This window comes from Culex quinquefasciatus, chromosome 2 (assembly GCF_015732765.1).
Source record: "Culex quinquefasciatus strain JHB chromosome 2, VPISU_Cqui_1.0_pri_paternal, whole genome shotgun sequence".
NCBI lineage: Eukaryota > Metazoa > Arthropoda > Insecta > Diptera > Culicidae > Culex > Culex quinquefasciatus.
In genome coordinates this window covers 87,508,391-87,534,040 of record NC_051862.1, presented here as the reverse complement: position 1 = coordinate 87,534,040, position 25,650 = coordinate 87,508,391, and the positions used below count along the sequence as shown (strand labels likewise).

The 25,650-nt window shown below is 36.3% G+C and overlaps 1 protein-coding gene across 16 annotated transcripts in view; it reads right to left on the bottom strand.

Moving 5' to 3' along the window:
- Positions 1 to 1,318: 1,318 nt before the first annotated feature.
- LOC6043659 (glycine receptor subunit alpha-2) overlaps positions 1,319 to 25,650 on the bottom strand; it is an 89,538-nt gene continuing 65,206 nt past the window's right edge. For 15 of the 16 annotated variants that reach the window (XM_038256170.1, XM_038256172.1, XM_038256174.1 and 12 more), the window contains exons 3-8: positions 23,846 to 23,922; positions 12,731 to 12,830; positions 12,476 to 12,630; positions 3,530 to 3,826; positions 2,745 to 2,974; positions 1,319 to 2,683 (exon numbers count right to left, since the gene is read on the bottom strand). In XM_038256170.1, the coding sequence (XP_038112098.1) occupies positions 2,228 to 2,683; positions 2,745 to 2,974; positions 3,530 to 3,826; positions 12,476 to 12,630; positions 12,731 to 12,830; positions 23,846 to 23,922 (1,315 nt within the window). In that variant the 3' untranslated portion in view covers positions 1,319 to 2,227. Of the gene's footprint in view, positions 2,684 to 2,744; positions 2,975 to 3,529; positions 3,827 to 12,475; positions 12,631 to 12,730; positions 12,831 to 23,845; positions 23,923 to 25,650 lie in introns of those variants that run through there. The other variant, XM_038256185.1, reaches the window with a different exon arrangement.

Genomic DNA, 25,650 nt, shown 5'->3' with positions numbered 1-25,650 from the left:
TTTTTGATTGATTTGGTGTCTTCGGCAAAGTTTTAGGTATTGATGAGGACTAACCAGATTTTAAGGCGAAAATGGCGTTCGAATGGTGAACGCCTGAAATGTCAAAATCACGCAGTGGTACCAACACTGCGTAAAAAGTGTGTCATGGCATGACCGCCACATTTTTTTTCTAATATTGGTGCTACTGCGCGATTTTTGACATTTCGGACGTACACCATTCCAACGCAATTTTCGCTTAAAAACCTGAATTCAAAATAAAATAGGTACACGGAAAAATTTACCAAAATCCGTATTTTTAAATTATTGATTTTAAAAGGACCTATAAACATATGAAATACAATCGCTTATTCCCAGTCAACTCAATCGGAATTCTGAAACGGAATACGTAAACGATTCGAATTGAATTCCGTTCCAGAATTCCGATTGGGTTAACTGGGTTCCTTTTGAAAAAATTCTAGATATGTTTCAGGGGACAAAACCCGCATTTTTTAAGCCATTCAGAAGAATTCACCTAAATTCTGCCGACGAGTTATGATTTTTTTAAATAGTATTTTTTTGTAAAACATTGAAATGTTGTACTTAAAATTTTATGACCACATTTTTCAATGTAAAATCGAATGTGCAATTGAAAAGTACTTCACTTTTTTTAAGTAAGTGCACCGTTTTCAAAATATAGCCATTCAAAATTAAATTTAGTCCGAACAATTCTGTTTTTTTTTTAATTTAAATAATGTTCCTGATTGTTTATTCCTGAAAATATTTGTTTTGGAAAGTTTGTTTTAAAATTGTCTAAGAGGCATTGAAGATTGGATCTCTGGTTGCTGAGATACAGCGGCCTAAAAAAAGAAATAGGAAAATTGAAATTTCATAAGTCTCACCCAAACAATCCTCCAATTTCTAAATTCGATATCTCAGCAACTAACAGTCCGATTTTTAATGGTTAATATTTTTTAAATCAAGATTAACATTTCAAAATGGCCAAACATTCAATGTTATGCCCTTTTGTAATGTTAGTCAAGACATTTTTTTTTTGAAATTTTTGTTATTGAAAAGATCGAAAAATTTTACGAATGCTTCAATTTTAACATTAAAAATCGGACTATTAGTTGTTGAGATATCGACATTTGAAATTGGAGGGTTGTTTGGGTGAGACTTAAAAAACATCAATTTTCCTGTTTGAAGTTCTTTAAGCCGCTGTATCTCAGTAACAATCTTCAATGTCTCTTAGACAATTTTATAGCAAATTTTCTGAAGTTAAAAAAAAAAAATTCAGGAATGGCACAATCATGGACATAATTTAAAAATATAAAAAAAACCGGAATTTTTCGGACAAAATTTAACTTTGAATGGCTATATTTTCAAAACGGTGCACTTAATCAAAAAAGTAGGCAATCCAATTGCAGATTCGATTTTACATAAAAAAATAGTTCAAACAAATTTTAAGTACATTTTTTTTTTTTGCAAAATCACTATTGGATAAAAGATGAAAGATGCGGGGTTTTGTCCCTTAAAACATAGAAAAAAATTAAACAATTAAAATATAAATTTTGGGAACATGAACTTTTGTGAAAATAAAAATAAAACATTACCATTTTTCCGTGTACATATTTTTTCTGAATAGTCCTCATTAATACCAACCGCTTTGCTGTAGACACCAAAATCAATCATAAAATTCCTTGAAAAGTTATAGATTTTCGAATATACCATTTTTTTATGAACAGCTGCAAAAATTGGGTCCTTAAATTAAGCTTAACTTTGTGATATTATTGTTCTCAACGATAGAGCTTTTTTTCTGATGGATTTTTAATTCAATTTAAAAAAAATAACTTAACGGTTCTTCTTCACAGGAAAGGTCCTACTTGACAGCTTGTTCCAAGGGGACCATAGTTGAACAAATGACACAAAATTACTTCTTTGGTAACAGGGAAGGCCCCCTCAAAGTTTGAGCCAAATCCATAAATATAAGTAAAATCCATTTCCGGGATTGGTGGTAAATTACTCACTTTTAAATTTACAAAAGAAATTAATTCAAAAAGTCAGTGATGAGCTACGCTTTGAATTTCATAAAGATTCAATAATGTATATGTGAGATACGTAAACGAGTTGTCTTAATCTTAGGTGCTGGAGAGGAAAGTAAAGGATGAAGATTCAGTTTAAGATAACACAACTTAAGAGACTGAACTGCACGGTTTATAACACTCTACGACGGTCCGGAATGTGACGCCGATCAGGACGTTTTAAAGATCAGTATTGGCCAGTAGAGTATGAGAAACACCAGGAACAGCACCGGAAACACCACGCGGGACATTTTGTCGATTTCGCGCCACATGATCTTCTCGATGCCGGTATCGGTGTCGGTCCAGGCCACCGACAGGATACTTTGCCGTCGCGTAGGTTGCTTCGCCGACGGTGGCTGTGGACCTCCGTTGCCCTGCAGAGACACCTGGCCGGGGGTGGTCGGAGTTTGGGTTGATTTCCGCGGTCGAACGCTCACCGTTCCGCCCTCCCAGTTGGCCACCGTCGCGCACTGACCCTTCTCCATGGCACTGATTCGCATCGGAAGCACCTTCGGAACCTTGTTCACCTGGTACTGGTACTGGACGTCCAGCACCTTGACCACCACAAACTCGGCCAGCGCGGAGAACACGAACATCATGCAGCCGGCCATCCAGAGGTCCAGGGCCTGTTGAAGATAGAATAGACTAAGTGCCCCTTCAGGAACCTCGCATTCAAACTCCGTATACCTTAACGTATGCCACCGGCGGGATGTCCGCCCGCATTCCGGTGAACATGGTGACCAGGGTGAGCATGCAGGTCACCAGTAGCGTTACCCGGCCCGGGATGGCGTCCAGACCAAGCCAGAAGCTGAACCAGGACAGCATCACAACCAGCGTGGACGGAGCGAAGGTCTGTATCAGGTGGTGGCCAATCTGGCGCTCGAACCGGAAATACACCGCCAGGCGGGAAAAGTTTCCTGTTGGACAACAAATAAAATGGCTGATTAAATAATGTAATGATTTATTTTCAATTTTTTTCTGGTATTATTCAAACAACGATAACAATAATTGTTATTCATGTCTAACCGTAACGTTTTATTAGTGTCCTAAATTGTAACATAAATGTAATTTTACAAGGATTTTTAAACTTCTGGTATAAAAAGTGCAGGGCATTATGTTACACATGACCAATACAACAAAGAACTCAATGTTCAGTTGATTGCACATTAGGGTGACAAACTCTATTATTTTAAGGACACCCCCGGACACCCCCCGGTTTTGATTTGTTAGGCAAATTAAGCATCTGAATATTGCTTCAATGTTGTTAAACTATTAATTGAAATATTTTTTCCCCTTCCCAGTCGATTCTAGTCAAAGTCTAGAAAAAAATGATAAAAATATGGAATGAAAACCGATAAAACCCTTTTTTAAGAGTTTTTTTTAGTGGGAAAATATACGAGGGAAGAATTTGCGGAAATCGCGAAAAAGTTGTCTCAACATATTCTTCGACAAATGGATAAACCACCCCTTACCGTACTTTTCCGGCATGTACCCGTCGGTCTCCTCCAGCTGCAGTGGCTGACCCAGGTTGTACTGCAGCAGCTTGAGCTCCGGGTTGATGGTGACCCCGTTGTCGGCCCACTTGAGCCGAATCTTCTGATTGTGGTAGGAAAAGCTCTCGATGTAGATCGGACAGATCTGGATGTCCATCGGGTACAGCTGAAACTCCATCTGGCAGGCGATGATCGCATGCATCATACACGCGTACCGGACCGTTGAGTTTTTGTACAGCGTTACCGAGGAGAACTTGTGCGTCAGGGTTGCGATTTCTGGAAGTAGAACAAGTCAGGAAATGGTTTGAGAATCGTTTGTAGCAACTGCAGCGATGATGTGCCCATAATTGCAGATTTTGCAGCTTGACTACAGACTAGTTGCATTGTGATGCATGTGATATCTACAAATGAGTTTGAAAATCAGCTTGCATTTTGCACTTTTTTGACATTTGGTTATTGTAAAAATTGCATCATGATTTATGAATAAAATTATTTATAAATTTTATTAAAATTATAAATTAGAAGAAGTTTCATTTTTATCATTTTTGAACAAGGATATTGTTGGGACAAATCAGTTGTTATCGTATCACTTACCATTTACATTAAAATTGTTTAAATGCTACTTTCCAAACTACCACCAACAAACAACGTGTGCAACAGAAACAAGAGCAGAGTGTCCGATAAAAATGCAAAACTACGTATTTAAATAATCGTAATGTTACGTACCTTTTTTTGCAAATTTGTCAGCTCTCGCTTGACTCTGGTGCACAATAGAAAAATAAACCATTGATAAGAACTCTACTTTTTTTCTATAAACAACTGAGAAAAAGAAAATAAAACTAAATAGTTTAAATATAGCACATTATGACCCAATGTACTCGAAAATCGATAAATAATTCTTTTTTTTGATACCGTCACTCAAACCCCGATGGTTTGACACTAACTGTTGTCAAACGAACAGGGTCACTTTTTAGTTTGACACCCCTTTTACACGGAGTTCACACACACTACCAAACGTTTCTTTTGATAGTGTACGTGAGCGCCGTGTAAAAAGTTACAGTTCGTCACTTTTTAATTTGACTTTGACCAACCAACGGGTACCCCGTTTGACACTAAAAAAGTGTCAAACGAAAAAGTGACCAACAACTGGGGGTTGAGTGTATGACATTGGGTCTGGGTAGTGCGATTGGGTCATACAAAAATGCTGAAATTTGTATGACCCAGTCTCTCCCCTCAGACCCATTGTCACCCCTGATGACGGTATGTTATTTTCTTTATCTTTGGTTTTCCGTACAAATTCAAACAATTTTGGAATTGTCCATACAAATTTGATTTGCAAATATTTGAAATAATGTATCTTGTGTAGGGATTTCTGATCAGTGTCTTTGGAAAAATTGTAGGATATGATCAGATATTTTCTTTTTAGATCACATGATATTAATAAATCATCACGAAAGAAAGCAGTGTCGACAAACTTCATCCCATTAGTTATTTATCGGTCGCAGCGGAGCCTACAAAAATGATTTATAAATATTCGAAAATTTGAATGTTAAGAAGAGATTTTCTTATCACTTTAGTATCTTTAAAATAGTTGCAGTGTCCGAAAAAAAGTTACACTCCTATTTTTTTGATTAGTTTTATCATACTTTTAATGTCCCTTTCGATAGCAAATTTGATTTTATCGAAAAACTGTTTATATTTTCAAAACATTTAAAACGAAGTTTTTTTTAAAAAAAAAATCTTGCATTTGTCTAGATTAAAATTTGTTTTGACTGTCTTTTCAGCAAAATTTTTAAAAATAATTTAAGATGTTGATGTATGTAAACTTTACCCTTTAACAAAATAGTTTAAAGGTTTAGATTATTTTGTTAAAGGGTAAGAGTGTAGTTTTTTTCTGAATAATCTTAAACAATTCCCTTTCCTGACTTTCCTTCCTGACTTTCCTTCCTGACTTTCCTTGTTTTTTTAAAGTTTGTATCGAAAATCGACTGGTTTTTTTTAAACATTGTTAAAATTTTACATTAAATTTGCAAATTATTATCTCTTGCATTGTTTTTATGCAAAGCTATTTTAAGCATTTTTTTTTAAATTTCACAACAGTATTCATTCTTGTCCATCTATGGAAAAATGTTGAAAAGACTTGAGAATTATCTACACACCAAAATGTTCTTTTTCTAATTCGTTAGTCAAATGTTCAATTTATTGTCAATAATTGGCCAAAAACGACGTAAACTTTCTATAAAATTTGCAATGGTCGAAACTTTCGATGAAAATGGTGTTCAAATTCATAATGCTACTCATAATTAGATACGTATTTTAACGACCTTGATGAGTCAAAAAGATTTTAGATCTGATACCCCTTTCAAAGCTTAAATTAAATTTGTTAATAGTAGTTTATGCAACAAGTTGCAAAAAGAGGAAAAAATCAAGTTTTGCAACGAGTTCCATACAACATTTTTTGCAATTCCGAAAAACACTCTTTGAGTGAAATTATAAGTCAAATGTTCATGTATTTTGTCAATAAATCGTTTAAATCAAAAAAATGTTGAAAAGTGTTATTTTTCGAAACAAGTGCTGAAAAGTTCAACTTTTCAGCACCCGTTTCAGTGCTGAAAAGTAGAACTTTTCAGCATTTATTTTGAAATGTGTTGCTATACGATTCTGTTATTTTTGGTACAGAAAAGTAGGCTATTTCGTCGTTCAAGAATGACAGGAAAAGTAAGTAGTTTCACGGCGGAAACGCAAAAAAAAATATTTTTTTTTATTTAAAAAAAGGAAATGAAAGGAAGGCCCTTTTCACGTAAACGTGAAATTTTATTTTTTACACTAAAATTGCGATTAAAATTAAAATGTCATGTTGTTCTTTAGCCATAACGATTTAAAAAGAAATTAAAAAAGATAGTTGTACTTTTTTTAATTTTTGATGTAAGTTTGCAGAGTAAAAAATATTTATGAAAAAAAAAAACAAAAATTAAAAAAATGTGTTGTGCTGTTGAGCAACAGTGGATAATGTGATTTTCAAAATATTATGTGTGTTAGTGAAACTATGTAACAGCGATATTTTTTTAATGTGTTGTCTTTTTGTGTTTATTTCCTTAGAATGATCAGTCAACAAAACTAAGAAATATTTACAGTAAACTTATAAAATTTAACAGTTCTTTCAGGTTGTTTCCAAAATTTAAACACTAATTCTCAATTACAGCGAGTAACGATCACTTCACACAATCAAAACAACAACAAAAAACCCACAAAACTTTACACAAACGCCTCGTTCCGAGTATTTCCGGTACGCGCGGAAAACACCGGAAGTACACGGTCATGGAGCCTTACAAACCCTCACCTTTCGAAGGGAAGGGAGAAAGCCTAACCACCGAGGCACAACCTAATCAAACCGGAAGTCAGCAAACTACCCTCGTTTGAGCGGCCCACAATTTAACAACCACAACAACAACAACAGTTACACAGTACAGGTGAAATGCACTGAAAATAACAACGACAACAAATAAACGAACAAAAAAAAAAATCGAAAAATTGGAAACATTACACTAACTGTGTGAGTGACTTGACATATTTTCCGAGAGAGGGGAAATTTGGGGTGGAACGGAAGTGGCATTCTGATGACGTGATTTTGCAGCGCGCGAAATTTTGGCAGGACACGGAAAGAAAGAAAAAAATCAGCAACCAAACACACGTGGACGATTTTGGTGGATTTGTGGTGAACTTTGTGGTGAGTTTATTATTGTGTTGGCCAAAAATCAATCGAACGTGTGTACTCACCTTGCTGACGCATCGATGTCATGCAACTGAGTTTGCCACACAAAACCCTATTCATACCTTCATTTATAAAAGATTGACCTGCAAAAATGGGGTTCGATTTCTTTTTTTGGAAACTCGGAATGGACAATAGTGTCACAGTGGTTAATTTGTGGGGGAAGGAGGAGGGTGGAGGCTCAAAATTTGATTTGCTCCTTGCTGGGTACTACGAGACTTGGAACACGAAAGGTGGGAGGAAAATGTTTTGTGTGGGAGTGGGATGGTGGTTTTGTGATTTTGTGAGAGCAATTCGCCCCGATTTATGCTGCCGCTGCTTTTGGGAGGTGCCAATATTTGACTGATTGAGAGGTAATTGATGACTGACTCACGACTCGGTGTAAGAAAATGTGTTTTTTATTGTATGAGTGTGAGTGTTTGAATTTTATGGTACAAACCCAAATAAAAACAAGAAATGAACATCCAAAACAACAAAAATCAAACCAATTTTCGATGGAAGATTCAATCAGAACGTAAATCGAACGTTAAAAAGAAACAAGAGGTTGCGCGCTGCCATGCGAGTGGAACAGCTTTTGAACTTGATTGGAATTGTTGTTGGCTGAAAACTCTGCACTTTTTAGGGTGGTCTTCAAAACGAATGGACGACGGAATGAACAGAACCCGCCAACTACATTCAGGTGCACAGTTAATAGCAAACAAGTTTAGTTTCTAACAAATTTCAAGTTTACTTTTCATAAATTTGAAGCAATTTTTTTTTCTTTCTGTATCTTTTTTGGAACATTTCTGGAGTTTTTTTTCAGTTTTTGCTTCTTTGGAGTTTTAATACCCCTGACTCTAGGCGGTTTCAAAAACGCCCAAAAAGCAAAAACCTTTTTTTTTAAACTCCAGATTTATGCTCTAAAACTCAATCCACTTCATCGAATCATCTTTATGGTTAACTTTACGCAGTCGGTCTGGCGTTTAAAAATGTTGAATGTTGGAAGAAATCGCCAAATCGGGGTTTTGGATTTGGATTTGGATTTGGATTTTGATTTGGTTTTGGTTTTGGTTTTGGTTTTGGTTTTGATTTGGATTTGGATTTGGATTTGGATTTGGATTTGGATTTGGATTTGGATTTGGATTTGGATTTGGATTTGGATTTGGATTTGGATTTGGATTTGGATTTGGATTTGGATTTGGATTTGGATTTGGATTTGGATTTGGATTTGGATTTGGATTTGGAATTGGAATTGGAATTGGATTTGGATTTGGATTTGGATTTGGATTTGGATTTGGATTTGGATTTGGGTTTGGATTTGGATTTGGATTTGGATTTGGATTTGGATTTGGATTCGGATTTGGATTTGGATTTGGATTTGGATTTGGATTTGGATTTGGATTTGGATTTGGATTTGGATTTGGAATTGGATTTGGATTTGGATTTGGATTTGGATTTGGATTTGGATTTGGATTTGGATTTGGTTTTGGTTTTGGTTTTGGTTTTGGTTTTGGTTTTGGTTTTGGTTTTGGTTTTGGTTTTGGTTTTGGTTTTGGTTTTGGTTTTGGTTTTGGTTTTGGTTTTGGTTTTGGTTTTGGTTTTGGTTTTGGTTTTGGTTTTGGTTTTGGTTTTGGTTTTGGTTTTGGTTTTGGTTTTGGTTTTGGTTTTGGTTTTGGTTTTGGTTTTGGTTTTGGTTTTGGTTTTGGTTTTGGTTTTGGTTTTGGTTTTGGTTTTGGTTTTGGTTTTGATTTTGGTTTTGTTTGCAATCATAACTTCAGTAACAACATTTCAAAAGGGCGAATCCTACAATCCTGCCGTTTCGGGAAAATCAACATTCAATATTTTTCAATTTCAATCAATTCCTATTTCCACAAAAATGCATAAAAACCATCAATTTTGTCAAAAAGTTTTAGAAAATAGCAATAATAGTGCCTACACTTTTGCCCCACCGTATTCGCCAACCAAAATAAAGGTATCGCCCGTCAGGTTACCAGGTCCCTATGCTAATTTTTTGTCCTGCAACTGCTCGACCCAGAGTCCCCGGATGTCCCAAGAACCGTGAAAATATGGACCTTCATGTCTAGATTGTGTAATCAGACCAGATCCGATACTGCAATAATTGAAGTTAAAACAGTTGTTTTAAGGATCATACAAATCTGTGTTTGTTGTGGAATTGTGGTCAGAGACATCAGAAACATACATTTTGATCAATGTTGAGGGTTGTCAGGTTAAAATTCACTAAATTATAGCAAAAATGTAGTGTTTCTGAATTTACGTCGGAACTTGCAGAAAACACTACATTCGCCCCTCTTGATTGGGTGAAAACACAAGGGCGGATACTCAATTTGGTTTGGTTTGATTGATGTTGTTGTTTTTTGCTTGTAAAACTACGTATTTTCGGAATTTTGAGAAGTTGGAGGGTGTTTGTGTTCGCTTTACGTGATTCTGATGAAAACTCAGCTCTGAGGGTTTCGCTCTTTGAAAAGTTGTTACTGAATTGAGGTAAAATAACATCTCTGGAGTTTTTTTTTTGAAAAGGTCCAATAAACCAAATTTTTAACTTTTGTCTTTTGGGTGTTTTTGAAACCGCATTGAGTCAGGGGTATGAAAAAACACCCAAAAAGCAAAAACTGAAAATTTGCTTTATTGGACCTTTAAAAAAAAAAACTCCAGATCTAGAAAGGTAAAACATATTCATCCAAAAAAAAAATTCAAGTTTTATTTGTACTGCGAATATGATCAGGTCTTTTTCAGATTAATCAAAGAAATCAGATAATTTTCACAATTCAACCGTCCCTGAGTGTTCAACTGTTCATGTATTTGTGAGTGTTTATTTGAAGACACAATCAAAGGCTGAGAAAAGGTGGGGGAGGGGGCTTGAGCCGCAATAGTTTTGACTTTGAGATAATGCACTTTTGCACCGCCGATGAGGGTCGATGGTGAAAGCCTGCTGCGGAACCTCGCTTAAGAAAGTTTCCAGAAGGTAAAGGTTATCGATAGCTTTCATCGGCCAAATCGTACATTTATTATGCACGTGTGATGGGAGGGGGGGGGGGGACATGTTCAAGTTTAGATTTATGTGTACGATGGCAGACCATGAGGCAGGACGAATCGAGTCGAACCACCCACGAAACCTCGGTTCAGGCCTAATGTTTTTAGAAGGCATAGAGACCTATGACGACCGGGAGCAAGTTAAGGTTCTGTTGAACTACTACCAAACGAACTGAGGTTGTGTGCAGGCCGCCCAGACTTTGTGGCTTGTTTATTTTTGACTGGCCCTGATAGACGCTGCTGAACGAACTGCATTTGCCGATGGCGACGAATGATTGCGATTTGTTGGGAGGTGAATTTGGTCCTATTTTTTTCTTTCGGTATAGTAAGTCTCTAAGGTAGTAAGCATAACAGACACACATTTGACCAGGAAAACGCTAACTGAATACACATTGATCGAAAACACATGATTTTTGTTAGAACAGATCCAAATTTTGATCCAATGGGATAAAAGGTGTAATAAACAAAAAGTGTTTTTAAATTATTCATAATATCTCTGTTTCAAAAGTATACAATGAAAATTTTAATAATTTCTTTTTTACGAACCAGCGAATCAATCCTACCCCTAACATCAAAAAATGTGTTTGAAAGAATGTATAAGGCTGGTACAAATTTTTTTTTAAGTTTTTGTCACCCCCTCAAAATTGGCCCGAAAAATCAGGGGGCAAAAAAATATTTTTACAATAAACTTCAAAATTTCAATGAAAATTCAAGTGCAACCAGCTGAAATCAAATTAAAATACATTCTTCTGCGTTTAAAATCATTTTTAGCATGTTTGGGTTTATTAAATAATCTTAAGATTTTTTGAAAATTTTCGATGCAAAATCTTTTATTTCGATACAATTTCTGTTTTTGTCAGATCTTAGATTTTTTGAAAACTAATGATTGCAAAACAACTGAACTAGTGTAAAATGCATTTTAAAACCACTTTTTTCATTTAAATGTGAAGACTATGGCTTGTTATTTAAATTTTTATATTTTTTTATTTTTTTGCCCCCCCCCCCCCTTGACCTCGGCCAGGGCCGAGGGACAAAAACTTTTTTTTTTTAATATTTGCATCGGCCTAATCTCATAAAAATATTACAGAAACAAGAATAAATTATTTGGAAAGAATATAAAATTCCTTAAAAAAATGTTCGAACCAATGCAAATTTAGGTTTGAAACTTAAAAAAATGGTTTTTGATATTTGAAAATGATGGGGTGACAAACGACGACTGGGTCTCGTGGCGCAGGGGTAGCGGCTTCGGCTGCCGATCCCGATGATGCTATGAGACGCGGGTTCGATTCCCGCCTTATCCACTGAGCTTCTATTGGATGGTGAAGTAAAACGTCGGTCCCGGTTTCTCCTGTCTCGTCAGAGGCGCTGGAGCAGAAATCCCACGTTAGAGGAAGGCCATGCCCCGGGGGGCGCAGTGCCAATAGTTTCGTTTTTTTCGGGGTGACAAATATATTTTAATAGCTATGCATGGTTAATTTACAAAAAAAAAAAAAAAAACAATTTATATAGAAAAAAACAACGTTTGGGGTAGAGGAAACCAACAAAAAGAAAGATTGAAAATAATTATGAGTTTAAATCATCTTTGAAACTACGATATTGAATTTTCGATGATTTAAAGTTGAAAAGACAAACACTACTTTTTTAACTATTCACTTTTAAAGAAAAAATCTAAAAATTGTATAAAGTTTGCACTCGTTTCGTTCAGTAGGACAGCTATTTTTAGATGATGATCCACTTTAAAATGGCTTTCTAGTTCAAATCAATCGATCGACTTTCGGGTTCCGACCGACTCATTGAAAATTACGACTGCACTTAAGCTATGCCAATCAAAAGCAACATTGCATCAGATACTGTCACAGTCCTGTGTGTTTTAGTGACATCGCGAACAATTGAAAGCTGCCAAGGATAGCACTTTTTCGATGTTGTTGTTTTTCACAAAGTAGAGCAACTAAATAGAAGCAAAAACAGATATTAAAAAAAACTTGAACTAAATCCTGCGACATGCACCACAAATATTGACGGAAAGCAAAACTGAACAGAACAATTATTGATGGAAATGGACGGTGACAAATCGGGTCGCCACTAAATTTGCTGTGAGTGGGTTGGATTGGTGGGGAGGCACCTACCTGAAATTTTCGAGTTCAGAAAGTACGGATCCGGCTGCCAGAGGTTGTCGAAAAACTCGGGCGGAAGTATAACGTGATCGTCACCCTCCTCAAAGATGTCATCGTGCAAATCCAGCCGCGATTCGACCCACTTCTGGTGCACAAACATATCTACTCTGCAGAAAAAAGAAATAAAATCAGTTGGTTAGAGAAGGCTTAGACAGAGCTTTTTTAAAATGATAGTCCGACCAAACGAAAAGCAAGATATATGTGTACCTGAAGTCCATGTCCTCCACGTTGATCGAGTTGATGTCGACGACGAATATGCTAAACTCGACTACCACTGGAGTGCCCTTCTTGGACGGTGGCCTCACCTCTGAAAAAAATTATAAAAATGGGAAAAGGAAGCGGAAATTAGAATTTATGCCATTTGAATGATTAACATTTTTGTTTTATTTCTTGGGCCGGTGCAAATTCAGAGTGCACTGTGCGCATTAAGGGGGGATGGCCAAGGTGCCCGCACAACTTCATGGTCATCGTCATGTGTGGAGTAGCTGGAGGTTGTATTTTTAGACGTTGTGGAGTGTTTCACGATTGTGTTAATGGTTTTGAAAAAAAAATCGATTTAGAAGTGACTCAGCAGCGATAAATCTTAGGGAGGGTACAAGTTACGCACATCCTAGGTCAATTTGTTACGAAGTATTCAGCCATTTGAAAGTGGTGTGCACTCAAACTTGTGGTTTTGTTTTCCATAGGAGCAATTCTCGCATAATTCCGGAAAAGGATTTTGTTTTTTTTATTATTTGGCTCAAACTTTTAGGGGCCTTCCCTATGACCAAAGAATCCTTTTTGTGTAATTGCTTCACCCATACAAGTCTCCATACAATGCGTAAATATTCTAAAATCTGTATCTTTTGAAGGATCGATTTTGTGTCTTCGGCAAAGTTGTAGGTATTGATAAGGACTATTCAGAAAAAAGGGACCATCCATAAACCACGTGCACAACTAAGGGAGGGGGGAGGGGTTTAAGTCAGCGAGTGGTTAGCATTTTTGCTTACCAATCCAAAAAATGGGGGATCGAACCCCGCCTGGAGCGACTTTGATTATTCGTTTATATTCATCATTTCAAATTCCTCGTTGAGAGCAGATGGGAATTGAACCCAGAACCATTCGCTTAAACAGCGAACACCGTAACCATTCAGCCACGGCCGCTCCTCAAAAGATTTGCAAATAATTTGTTTTTACAAAAAAAAATCTTTTGAAGGAATTTTTGATCGATTTGGTGTCTTTGGCAAAGTTGTAGGTATGAATATGGACTACACTGAAAAAAAAATGATACACGGTAAAAAAAAGTTTGGTGATTTTTAATTTGACTTTTTGTCACTAAAACTTGATTTGCAAAAAAACTCTATTTTTATTTATTTTTTTTTATATGTTTTAGAGGAAATAAAATGCCAACTTTTCAGAAATTTCCAGAATGGGCAAAAAATCTTTGACCGAGTTATATTTTTTTCAATCAATACAGATTTAAAAAAAAAATCAAAATATTGGTCGCAAAATTTTTTCAACTTCATTTTTTGAATTTTTGATAAAGTGCACCGTTTTCAAGTTATAACCATTTTTAGGTAACTTTTTTTTTAAATAGACGCAGTTTTTCATTTTTTTAAATTAGTGCATTCTGCGGGTATCCTCCAGAGCAAGCAGCAGTTAAGTGCTCAGAGCTCTAAAAGTTTTTTCGAATTTTCCGCCGTAATCGACTTTGATTACCCGCGAGTTTGCTCCACCAGCATGCCGAAGGCCGGCCGTGGCCGTGGCAGTTCGAGTGCGGCCTCGAAAAACCCGCGAAGTTCGTCTACCGGCCGAGTGCAAAAAGGTAAACAAAACAACGCCGCCGCGTCGTCCGCCATCGCGCAGGGGAGCGTGTGCGCTGATGGATTCAATCCGGAGTTATTACACGCTAATTACCGTGTCCAGGATCGCAGCCCTATAAGAAGCAGACTCCGCTCAGGTACTTGCGGCATTCTGTCGACCGGTGGCGCATCAACATCCGCCAACATTCTCACCAGTAACAAGTTCGCGAGACTGAGTGACGAGGAAACCAACAACAACAACACCGACGGTAGCAGCACTACCGACGACGACGACGACGATGGACGTGCACGCAAAAAAGGTAGTACGACAAAAAAGGATAATTCTCCGAAGGAACGGCGACCACCTCCAATTTTTGTTTTGGATACTTTGGCGGACGATGTTGACGAGTTGCTGGAAGGCCTCCAATATAGTCTGAAAATTGGAAAATCGAAAGTACAAGTGATTACTTTCAACAAAAAGAATTTCGACCTGGTGGTGAAAGAACTGAAATGTAGCAACTTCAAGTTCTACACATTTGATCCAGTTGAGAAGACCGCGGTTAAGGTAGTCCTGCAGGGCTACCAAGACCGCCCAATCGCCGACCTGAAGGGACACCTCTCGGGTGCCGGAATAACGCCACGGGAGATAAAAGTGCTCTCGCGCAAGACAACAGTCACAGGTACGCACACTTTGTACCTGTTGTACTTCGACCGCGGCACCGTCAAAATCCAAGACCTGCGACGGACTAAGGCGTTGGACGGTTTATGGGTAAACTGGCGGTTTTACTCCAAAAACCCAATGGACGTAGCGCAATGCCACCGTTGTCAGAAGTTCGGCCACGGCTCGCGGAACTGCAACCTCCCGCCCGCTGCGTGAAGTGCGGTGAAACACACCTCTCGGAGAAGTGTGCACTGCCGTGCAAGGCGGACTTGGGGGACAAGGCAGAGCACACCAAGGCGCGCATTAAGTGCGCCAACTGTGACGGCAACCATACCGGTAATTACCGCGGATGCGTCGCGCGCAAGGCGTACCTCGAGGAGCAGGAAAAGAGGAAGACAAAAGCAGCAGCATCCCACCCTTCTCAGCGCAATACGAGCGCAACCGTTCCTGCAGCTAGACAGCGTACGGTTCCCGTAAACAACTCAGCGTTCCCTCCTGGATGGGGGCGATCGTTCGCCAGCGTGGTCGCTGCCGGTAGCGGTGATGCGGCCCAGCAAGAAGTAACCGGGGAAGATCTATTCACCTTGCCAGAGTTTTTTGCTCTAGCGGGTGAGATGATGACGCGGTTCTGGACCTGCCGTAACAAGGCGGAGCAATTTCTGGCCCTCGGGGAGCTAATGATTAAGTACATCTACAATAGATAAAAAAAAACTGTGATCTAGTTTAAGCTTTTTCTATTTCTATCCCCTTTCCTTTGCAATTTCAGTAAGTTTTTTCTAAATTTTTTCTTACTTTTGGTAATCTCTTAGTCATAAGCAATAATCGTTCCAAAATGGATTGAGTTTAACACACAGTTGAAAGGAACTCCAAAACTCTGTTATGTACTACGAATGAACTAATTGTAACATGATTATTCACTAATAAAACCGAATTGAATTGAAAATTTAAATTAGTGCCCATATTTGCCCACCTTTGAAAAAAATATTTTTGAAAAACTGAGAAAATTCTCTATATTTTGCTTTATTGAACTTTATTGATACGACCTATAGTTGCTGAGATATTGCCATTCAAAGGTTAAAAAACAGGAAAATTGATGTTTTCTAAGTCTCACCCAAACAACCCACCATTTTCTAATGTCGATATCTCAGCAACTATAGGTCCGATTTACAATGTTAAAACATGAAAAATTCGTGAAATTTTTCGATCTATTCGAATAAAAAATTTAAAATCAAGACTAACATTTCAAACGGACCAAACATGCAATATTACGCTCATTTGAAATGTTAGTCTTGATTTAAAATTTTTGAAAACATTTTTTTCGAAAAGATCGTAAAATTTCACGAATGTTTCATGTTTAAACATTGTAAATCGGATTTATAGTTGAGTAATTCTCGCTGAAAGTGGACCACTATTTACACAAGGTGCTCAAAAATCAAAAGCAATGTACTTTTCCAATAGCCCCCACCAAGTTATGAAAGAAACCATGTTTGGTTGGTTGAATTTGTCCTCACCTCGGCGCCACGAAGGTAAAACATTTTTTTTAATTGGTAATTTTTTGACTTAGGCGCGTCTACAAAATTGCTAATAACTTTGCAAAACTTCAACGAACCCTTGATGTTTAGGCCGATGCAAATATTAAAAAAAGTTTTTGTCCCTGGCCGAGGTCAAGGGGGCAAAAAATAAAAAAAAAATAAAAAAAATAAATAACAAGCCATAGTCTTCACATTTAAATGAAAAAAGTGTTTTAAAATGCATTTTACACTAGTTCAGTTGTTTTGCAATCATTAGTTTTCAAAAAATCTAAGATCTGACAAAAACAAAAATTGTATCGAAAAAAAAGGTTTTGCATCGAAAATTTTCAAAAAATTTTAATATTTTTTAATAAACCCAAACATGCTAAAAATGATTTTAAACGCAGAAGAATGTATTTTAATTTGATTTCAGCTGGTTGCACTTGAATTTTCATTGAAATTTTGAAGTTTATTGTAAAAATATTTTTTTTGCCCCCTGATTTTTCGGGCCAATTTTGAAGGGGGTGACAAAAACTTTTAAAAATATTTGTACTAGCCTTAGGGGTGTTTTGGAAAGGAAATGAGCAGAGCTTTCGAATGCACTTGTCAAAAAAATACCGTTCTATACATTTTTTAGCCATAAAACAACAATGTATTTTTAAAAGTCATTTTTGAAGGCCGGCTCCCCGCTTTATCGAAAAACTGACAAATCCATTCGAAAGCAGAGACGATTTCATATAAAGGACCAATAAATCTAAGGTGTATGTTCCTCCTATCTTTTTTAATCTTATTTTGATTCTGAGAGCGCAGCGCTCCGTTCGTATTTTGGGCGCCCAAAATGTTGCATTAGCTTGCCCCAATTCAAGGTTTTGTCAAACAATATATATATTGTAAAAGCCGGCCTTCAAAAATGACTTTTAAAAATACATTGTTGTTTTATGGCTAAAAAATGCATGGAACGGTATTTTTTGACAAGTGCATTCGAAAGCTCTGCTCATTTCCTTTCCAAAACACCCCTAAACATCAAGGGTTCGTTGAAGTTTTGCAAAGTTATTAGCAATTTTGTAGACGCGCCTAAGTCAAAAAATTACCAATTAAAAAAAATGTTTTAGCTTCGTGGCGCCGAGGTGAGGACAAATTCAACCAACCAAACATGGTTTCATTCATAACTTGGTGGGGGCTATTGGAAAAGTACATTGCTTTTGATTTTTGAGCACCTTGTGTAAATAGTGGTCCACTTTCAGCGAGAATTACTCAGTTACTGAGATATCGACATTAGAAAATGGTGGGTTGTTTGGGTGAGACTTTGAAAACATCAATTTTCCTGTTTTTTAACCTTTGAATGGCAATATCTCAGCAACTATGGGTCGTATCAACAAAGTTCAATAAAGCAAAATATAGAAAATTTTCTCAGTTTTTCAAAAATATTTTTTTCAAGGGTGGGCAATAGGGTGGTCCAAATCCGGACTTTTTTGGGGGCTACCCCCTGAAATCAAAGATTGACCCATCACTAGGCTAAATTCCAAATTTGAGCTCATTCTGACTACGGGAACCCCTCCCTCCAATCGCTTAAAGTTTGTATGGGAAAAATCGTCAAAATGTATGGAGAAAAGCAACTGTTTTACTTTTTTACCTGTGGAAGGCGCCATAGTTATCCGATTCTTACCATTTCTCAAATGTAGAACCTTCATTAAATTTAGAACAACTTTCCCGAAGACACCATATTTTTAAGATTTTTTCCCGCGAAGTTATTAGCGCTCAAAACTGACCATTTTTGCGCGGCTAGCTGTAAGGGGCTACCTAACAACGATGTTTAATTACAATTCGTACACGCACGTGCTCTCTCTCAGGTTCAAACTCTCTCACGAGCTTGCTCGCCTGCCTGCCTGCCTGTTTGCCTACAAGCGCGTGCGCTGTTTCTCTGCTTGGACTTTTGTCGTCGTCATCGTTTTCGTTCCGCTGCGCTGCGTTCCTGGCATGTTTATTATAATTTTCAGGATATATTTCGATATTTATTTCGAGATATAAAATTAAATGTAATATGTGATTAACAATAGATATCATATTATCAGAGCGTGTGTGAGAGAATACAAATTTCGATAAATTAGTTCCTCCATGAATTGTCATCTGTTATTATTGAGTAAATTTTTAAATAGGGATATTGTAATTTAAATTTATTTCTAGTTTTTTTTTTAAATGGTTCCATATCAAACTCAAGACTGGGATTTTAACTATTCTAGAAAAAATAAAAGACTATTTTTAACTTAGTCAAGTATAGATTTCAGAAAGAACAATACACTTAGACAATTCATCGATTATGGGAACTGTTTTTTTCCATTTTTGTATACTATCAAACAAGCTTAAATAGAAAATATTTGAAGTTTTTTCGTAGCCCTATGATCACGACTATTTTTCATTCCATACAAAATATTTTAATCTGCCGAAAATATAACAATCTTCCTTACAACAAATTGCGGTATATTTTGCTTTTGACGATTATTAGAAGTTTATGTCAGATTCCGAAACATCGAAAAAGTGCAACGATGTCTAAAAGAAAAGCCTCAAAAATAGAGATTATTGAGTTAGCTAGTTTTATATCTGGAATCAAATTGCCTTCGAATGGACAAGCAGTTGGTTGGATGATATTTAGAGTAAAAAAACATAATTTGTATTACCTGAAGATTTTTTTTAAATAACTCTAATGAGCATATACGAACAACTGCTTGTAATGCTTGGAAAAACGAACAAACCCGGTTCATTTGCTTTAATCTTTTAAATGAGCCTAAGCCAAAGCCTAAGCTGCCTTTTATTCATTTTTTTCAGTGCACTTAAAAAAAAATGACGTGATCTAAGAATTTATATGCTAAATATATCTCAAAACAAACCTGCTATTTTAGTTGAAAATTATAAAAAAAAACATGCCAGGAACGCAGCGCAGCGGATAGCAAACGAAAACGACGACGACGACAAAAGTCCAAGCAGATAAACAGCGCGCGCTTGTAGGTAAACAGGCAGGCAGGCAGGCGAGCAAGCTCGTGAGAGAGTTTGAACCTGAGAGAGCACGTGCGTGTACGAATTGTAATTAAACATCGTTGTTAGGTAGCCCCTTACAGCTAGCCGCGCAAAAATGGTCAGTTTTGAGCGCTAATAACTTCGCGGGAAAAAATCCTAAAAATATGGTGTCTTCGGGAAAGTTGTTCTAAATTTAATGAAGGTTCTACATTTGAGAAATGGTAAGAATCGGATAACTATGGTGCCTTCCACAGATAAAAAAGTAAAACAGTTGCTTTTCTCCATACATTTTGACGATTTTTCCCATACAAACTTTAAGCGATTGGAGGGAGGGGTTCCCGTGGTCAGAATGAGCTCAAATTTGGAATTTAGCCTAGTGATGGGTCAATCTTTGATTTCAGGGGGTAGCCCCAAAAAAGTCCGGATTTGGACCACCCTAGTGGGCAAACATGGGCACTAATTTAAAAAAAAATGAAAAACTGCGTCTATTTTAAAAAAAGTTACCTAAAAATGGTTATAACTTGAAAACGGTGCACTTGATCAAAAATTCACTAAAGTAGTTTTTGATTGCAAATTTGATTTTACATAGAAAAATAAAGTTGAAAAAATTTTGCGACCAATATTTCGATTATTTGAAAAAAGCTGTATTGATTCAAAAAATCATAACTCGGTCAAAGATTTTTTGCCCATTCTGGAAATTTCTGAAAAGTTGGCATTTTATGTCCTCTAAAACATATATAAAAAAAAAAAAAATAAAAATAGTTTTTTTTGCAAATCAAGTTTTGATGACAAAAAGTTAAATTAAAAATCACCAATTTTTTTTACCGTGTATCATTTTTTTCCAGTGTAGTCCATATCCATACCTACAACATTGCCGAAGACACCAAATTGATCAAAAAATTCCTTCAAAAGATACAGATTTTTGAATTTTCACATATCATTTTTGTATGAACAGCTGCCAAATTTGTATGGAAAATTATATGGAAAATAATGATGCAAAATGGCTTCTTTGGGCATACCGAAGACACCAAAAAAGTTTCAGCCAGATTAAAAAATACAAAAAAAATCGAATGACCGAAATCTCAGAGAATTGCTCAATTTGATCCCTATTTTTTTCATAAAAATCTCATTACTTTTGGTAGAATTGATTAATTTGGATGCTTCCGGTGGCAAAAGATTAAGATTTGTCAATATTGTTAACTGTCAGATGGAAGCCAAATTGGTCCACTTTTACCGGAAATAATCCAGATTCTGTTGGAATACCTCCGCCCTCCTGGTCATTTGCCCCCTTTTTCCCGCCCGTGTGGATCAATCGGACCGCGCACTGGACTCACAATCCAGAGGTTGCTGGTTCGAATCCCCCGGTGGGCGCTCTAAAAATTCTAAGTGTAATTATATGGGTTTCCGGCGCCGTCGCTCCGTGCCGTACTCAAACACTTAGGAGCCCAGGGCGGCGAAGTCCTTGTTGTTAAAAAGAAGACACTAGTGGTTAGTACTAGCAATGGGGTCGACAGCTATAAAGTCAACTTCGTTCTTACTTCAAAATTTTTTCTACTACTAAAACCCAAATTTAACAATAAATGATTATTGAGCATAAAACTAACCAATTAAACATTTCTGTAGTGATTTGTACACTCAATTTGTCTCAAAAACATTTTTCAATTTAATAAGGAAAAACTTTTGTGATTTTTTCTGCTTTCCAATTAAATTAATAAAGCTTTGTTTGTTTACATTTTCAAAATTCAGAATTCATCAAAACAATGGTTTCAATATTAAAAGCATTGCAGTTTTTGGGAAAGAGGATGTGCAATTCTAACAGAAAAAATATCAAGTTTCCAATAAAACCATTATAATTTTTACGCTTAATTTTTTTTTTTTTTTATTTTTAATGGCCCACCACACTCCCCCATACCAAAGAGCTCAATTTGAGCCCCCTGGTTATGGACTCCTTACTGTCAACAGCCCTCTAATATGCAGCACATAAACAAATAAACTAATTTTAACAGGGCTGAGACGTTTACATTTTTATTCAAAGCGCGGTTTACAAAACAAGAAAGGTGTGTGGAGGACGTGACACATTTATTAGCTAATGAATTTCAATCACTTTGCTTCAGGAAACATGTTCCCCGCATGATATGATTTGAATAATATATTATGTCCTCGTGGACTCGTGGACTCGTGGACTCCTAACAATAAAAAAAATAAAAAGGCGCTCAAAAACTTCAAACGATGATAACTTTTTTCCAATGAAAGATTTTCGTTCACCCATACCTGTCCCCTTAAATATGAGCCTTACTGCACAGAGAAAAAAGAGTTCTCAAAATCGTGAACACCTGTTCATGAAATTGGGAACCACGAACAAAGTGTTCAAATGCCATGGTACGATTTTCAAAAACGTACCATGGAATTTGAACACTTTTTTTTCGTGGTTCCCAATTTCATGAACGGGTGTTCACGATTTTGGGAACTCTTTTTTCTCCGTGTGACTAGTCTACTATTCTCATTGTCAGTGTTCCGTGAATATTTTAAAAATGTTGCGTAAAGTTTGATTATGTTTTTAATGGCCACGGTTTTAAGAAGTTGGATCAAATTCAAATTTAATTTAATTGTATTTAATCAGGCTATTCCCTTCAAAGTCATCGGTGACTGAGCTCGAGGATACTCTTGTACTAGAGCTGACTAGAAGCTGACTGGTGAAACGATCCCCCCATTCCCACAACATGGATCTATTAGTAGATGCCCATAACTAGGACTGCCGCAACTTTGCTGCGGTCATTACGAGACCCTGCTAACTAGTAGTAGCACCAGGCAGGCTCAGTAGCAACTCAGTAGAACTGGCTTCGGAATCCTTTTGTTTTGTCCTGATTTGTGTTCGCATTAGCACCCGCGTTGGCAAGCGCATAAAAACTATTCAATGCTGCCTGCTGCTGTTCTAGTCAACTCTAATCCAGTTCCATTCAACGTGGCTTTGTGGGTATCGCTTTGTGCCAACGGGAGGGGCAAAATAATTGTGGTCACGCCATTTTATTCCCGAGGCAAAATTTTCGATGCGCCGACCGGTCGTTGGCCGCCCACCACCCATTTTCAGGTGGATTACACTGGTCAACGCGAAAAAATATTGACGAACCATTTTTTCAGTGTTCTGAAAAAATATTGATTTTTCATTAATAATTAATTTAATTTCAACAAATACTAATAAGTTTAAAAACAACCATCAAGTCTAGTAATTGTTGAACATTTTTCACTGGACGGTGTTATGATGTTGATGTGCTGCTCATGGGTTATTTTCTTCTGATTTCTTCTTCATCTTTCTTGTTTTGTTCTTGTGAGATTATTGCTCGGATTTTGTTTAATACGTTTGATACGAATGATGCATTGCGGGTGTATTTTGTTCATAGCTGTTGCTCTGGGTTCGTCGTTCAAATCGGTGGACCAAGCAAAACGCGTGCCTCGAGTTGTGTAACAGCAAATACCAAGAACATCAGCTTTCTTTTATTACCAATTTGAGCGTAGGCGTAGCAATTTAAACTTTGAATGCGTAGTTTTCACCATAGTTTTCACGCTTCCAAAAGTCAAACGAAAAAGGTAAAAATGTCCATGAATTTTGTCAAAAGATTTGAAACAACTCATTTGGTTTTTTTTATCAAAAAATATCGTATTAAAGGGTTGATGATTCCGAGAGATATTTTCAACAACATTTGAAGTGCCCAGCCTGGAAAAAAAACTGTAAAGTCCATTTGAGTTTATATTCAATGGCCAATCAAACGATCACCCTAACGTCACGTGCCACGAGTTCGGCACAATTAATAACGATTTGTTGCGTGAATAGAAATTAATGATGCATTTTCCTTGAATTTCATTCCATCATCACGTGGACAATCCGTTATCGAAACCAGCAGATCAAAAACGATTTCCTCGTATATACCATATCAAAACGAGAACATAGCGTTGCATGAATGAAATAATAACCTCCAGAACGAACGAAACTATAGTGAGTGTGCAAAAATCGCGTGAGCCACCGGATTCGCTAATTAATTGACATAAATTCATCAACTGACACACACGAGACTATTAAGTTGTTGAACGAGCGGAATAGACCAGGAGGAGTTTTTCCTCAGAATATTGCCAATAAAAAATGGCACGGAATCAGCGCGAACTCATCGGTCGAGGCTAATATCTTAGTTTTAGTTGTTTGACAGATATGTGAATATCAGAGCGCGACAGTGCCATCATCATAATTTATCCGTTACAAACGGTTGTTTTTACGTGGTCCTGTCAAACAAAATAAAACAATGGATAACTTTTGAAAATGCAAAAAACCTCTTTGGAATAGTCTCTATGAATATAACTTACTCACCTTTAACATAGTCTTCAGGAAGAACCACTCGTGGTTTTAGGGTGTAGTTTTTTACAGCCATCACCTCTTTCAGGAAGCTGGAATAAGAAAGACCGTTAAAAATAAAACTGGTTTACTAGTATAATTTTAAATGTGTGTGTAAGTCCATACTTTGCGAATTGCATTTCAATAACATTTGGAAATTGTTTCGTTACCATTTTTTTGTATTTCCATGCGATTTAAAAACAATTCAAAACGATTTTATTTGGGGAAGGTAACTTTTACAATTATTGGTATTTGTAAGTATATTAGTCACTTTTGAGATTCATGACAACATCATACCCAAGTAGGTATAGATAAAATTTCGGCTATACATTTGGAATATGTAACATCAAAGTTTATGTAGCTCTTGAGTTATGACTGTTCAAAAAGTAAAAATCGACACCTTTTGAAAGGTTAGGCTAGATTAAAAAATATTAAAAATAAAAATGTCAGAGAGCTCAGAAACAAGGTTTGGAAAAATCACAAAAAAAGTGCGAGGTTGTTTGTTTATCGTAGTCTAATACCTCCTTCAGCAAACCTAATTTTTCTGTATGTTTTCTATCAGAAGCTATATTTTCAATGTTTGGAAGCAAATTTTTAGGAGATTTGACCATTATTTCGATATCTTGCAATGAATTACTACTTTTCAATAAACCATTAAATAAAAATATTTATTTTATTTATTTATTTTCAAGATCTTTACAAAAAGAAGGTAATATTTTTCATAGTGAAACGGAACCTACAATTTTGCCCGAGACCCAACATTTTCAAATATTTATATACACATTAAAATGTCTGAATTTGGAAGGTGTAATTGTGGAAGGTAAAATCTTCTATGGTGCAATTTTACCTCATTTCAGACTGAAAAAGTGAAATTAAACCAGAAATGTGGTAAAATTACACATTTTGAGAGTTAACATTTAACATTTTTCCTGGCATAAAAAATGTACCCCTTCTCAGATGTAATATTACCATGATTCTTTTAACTGTGTATCAATTTTTTATGACTGCCTCTTGAATATGAATATTCAAAATTTACCGACGTACCACAGATCTGCTCTGGATGGCCCCATAATGGCTGGAAGACTCGTTAATAAAGACACAACAAATGTTTCAAATTTGCTCAAATTCATAAAAAAATGAACACAGTAAAATAATTGTGTAAATTTGGAACATGTAATTTTGTAAGGTTGAATATTAACTCTTTTATGATGTAATTTTACCTCAATTTAGACTGAAAAAGTGAAATTACACCAGAAAATTAAATTTTTAGAGGTAAAATTGCACATTTATTTTAAATAGAAGATGTACCACTCTAAGATGTAACATTACCATTATTTTTTATAGTGTATGAATTTTTGCTGCCACCAAAATCAAATTTGCAGCATGAATCACACGTTTTCCACAGTTACTAATAAACTAAGAGCAATATTCATCATTAAAGTTAACGAAATTTAGATGTTTGATGCCTTTCTCACATTCATATAGGAGTATTTCTCTCAGATTTCGGTCATTCATTTTTTTTGTATTTTTTAATCCGACTGAAACTTTTTTGGTGCCTTCGGTATGCCCAAAGAAGCCATTATGCATCATTAGTTTGTCCATATAATTTTCCATACAAATTTGGCATCTGTCCATACAAAAATGATGTATGAAAATTCAAAATACTGCATCTTTTGTAGGTAATTTTTGATCGATTTGGTGTCTTCGGTAAAGTTGTAGGTATGGATATGGACTACACTGAATAAAAATGATACAGGGTCAAAAATTGTTGGTGAATTTTT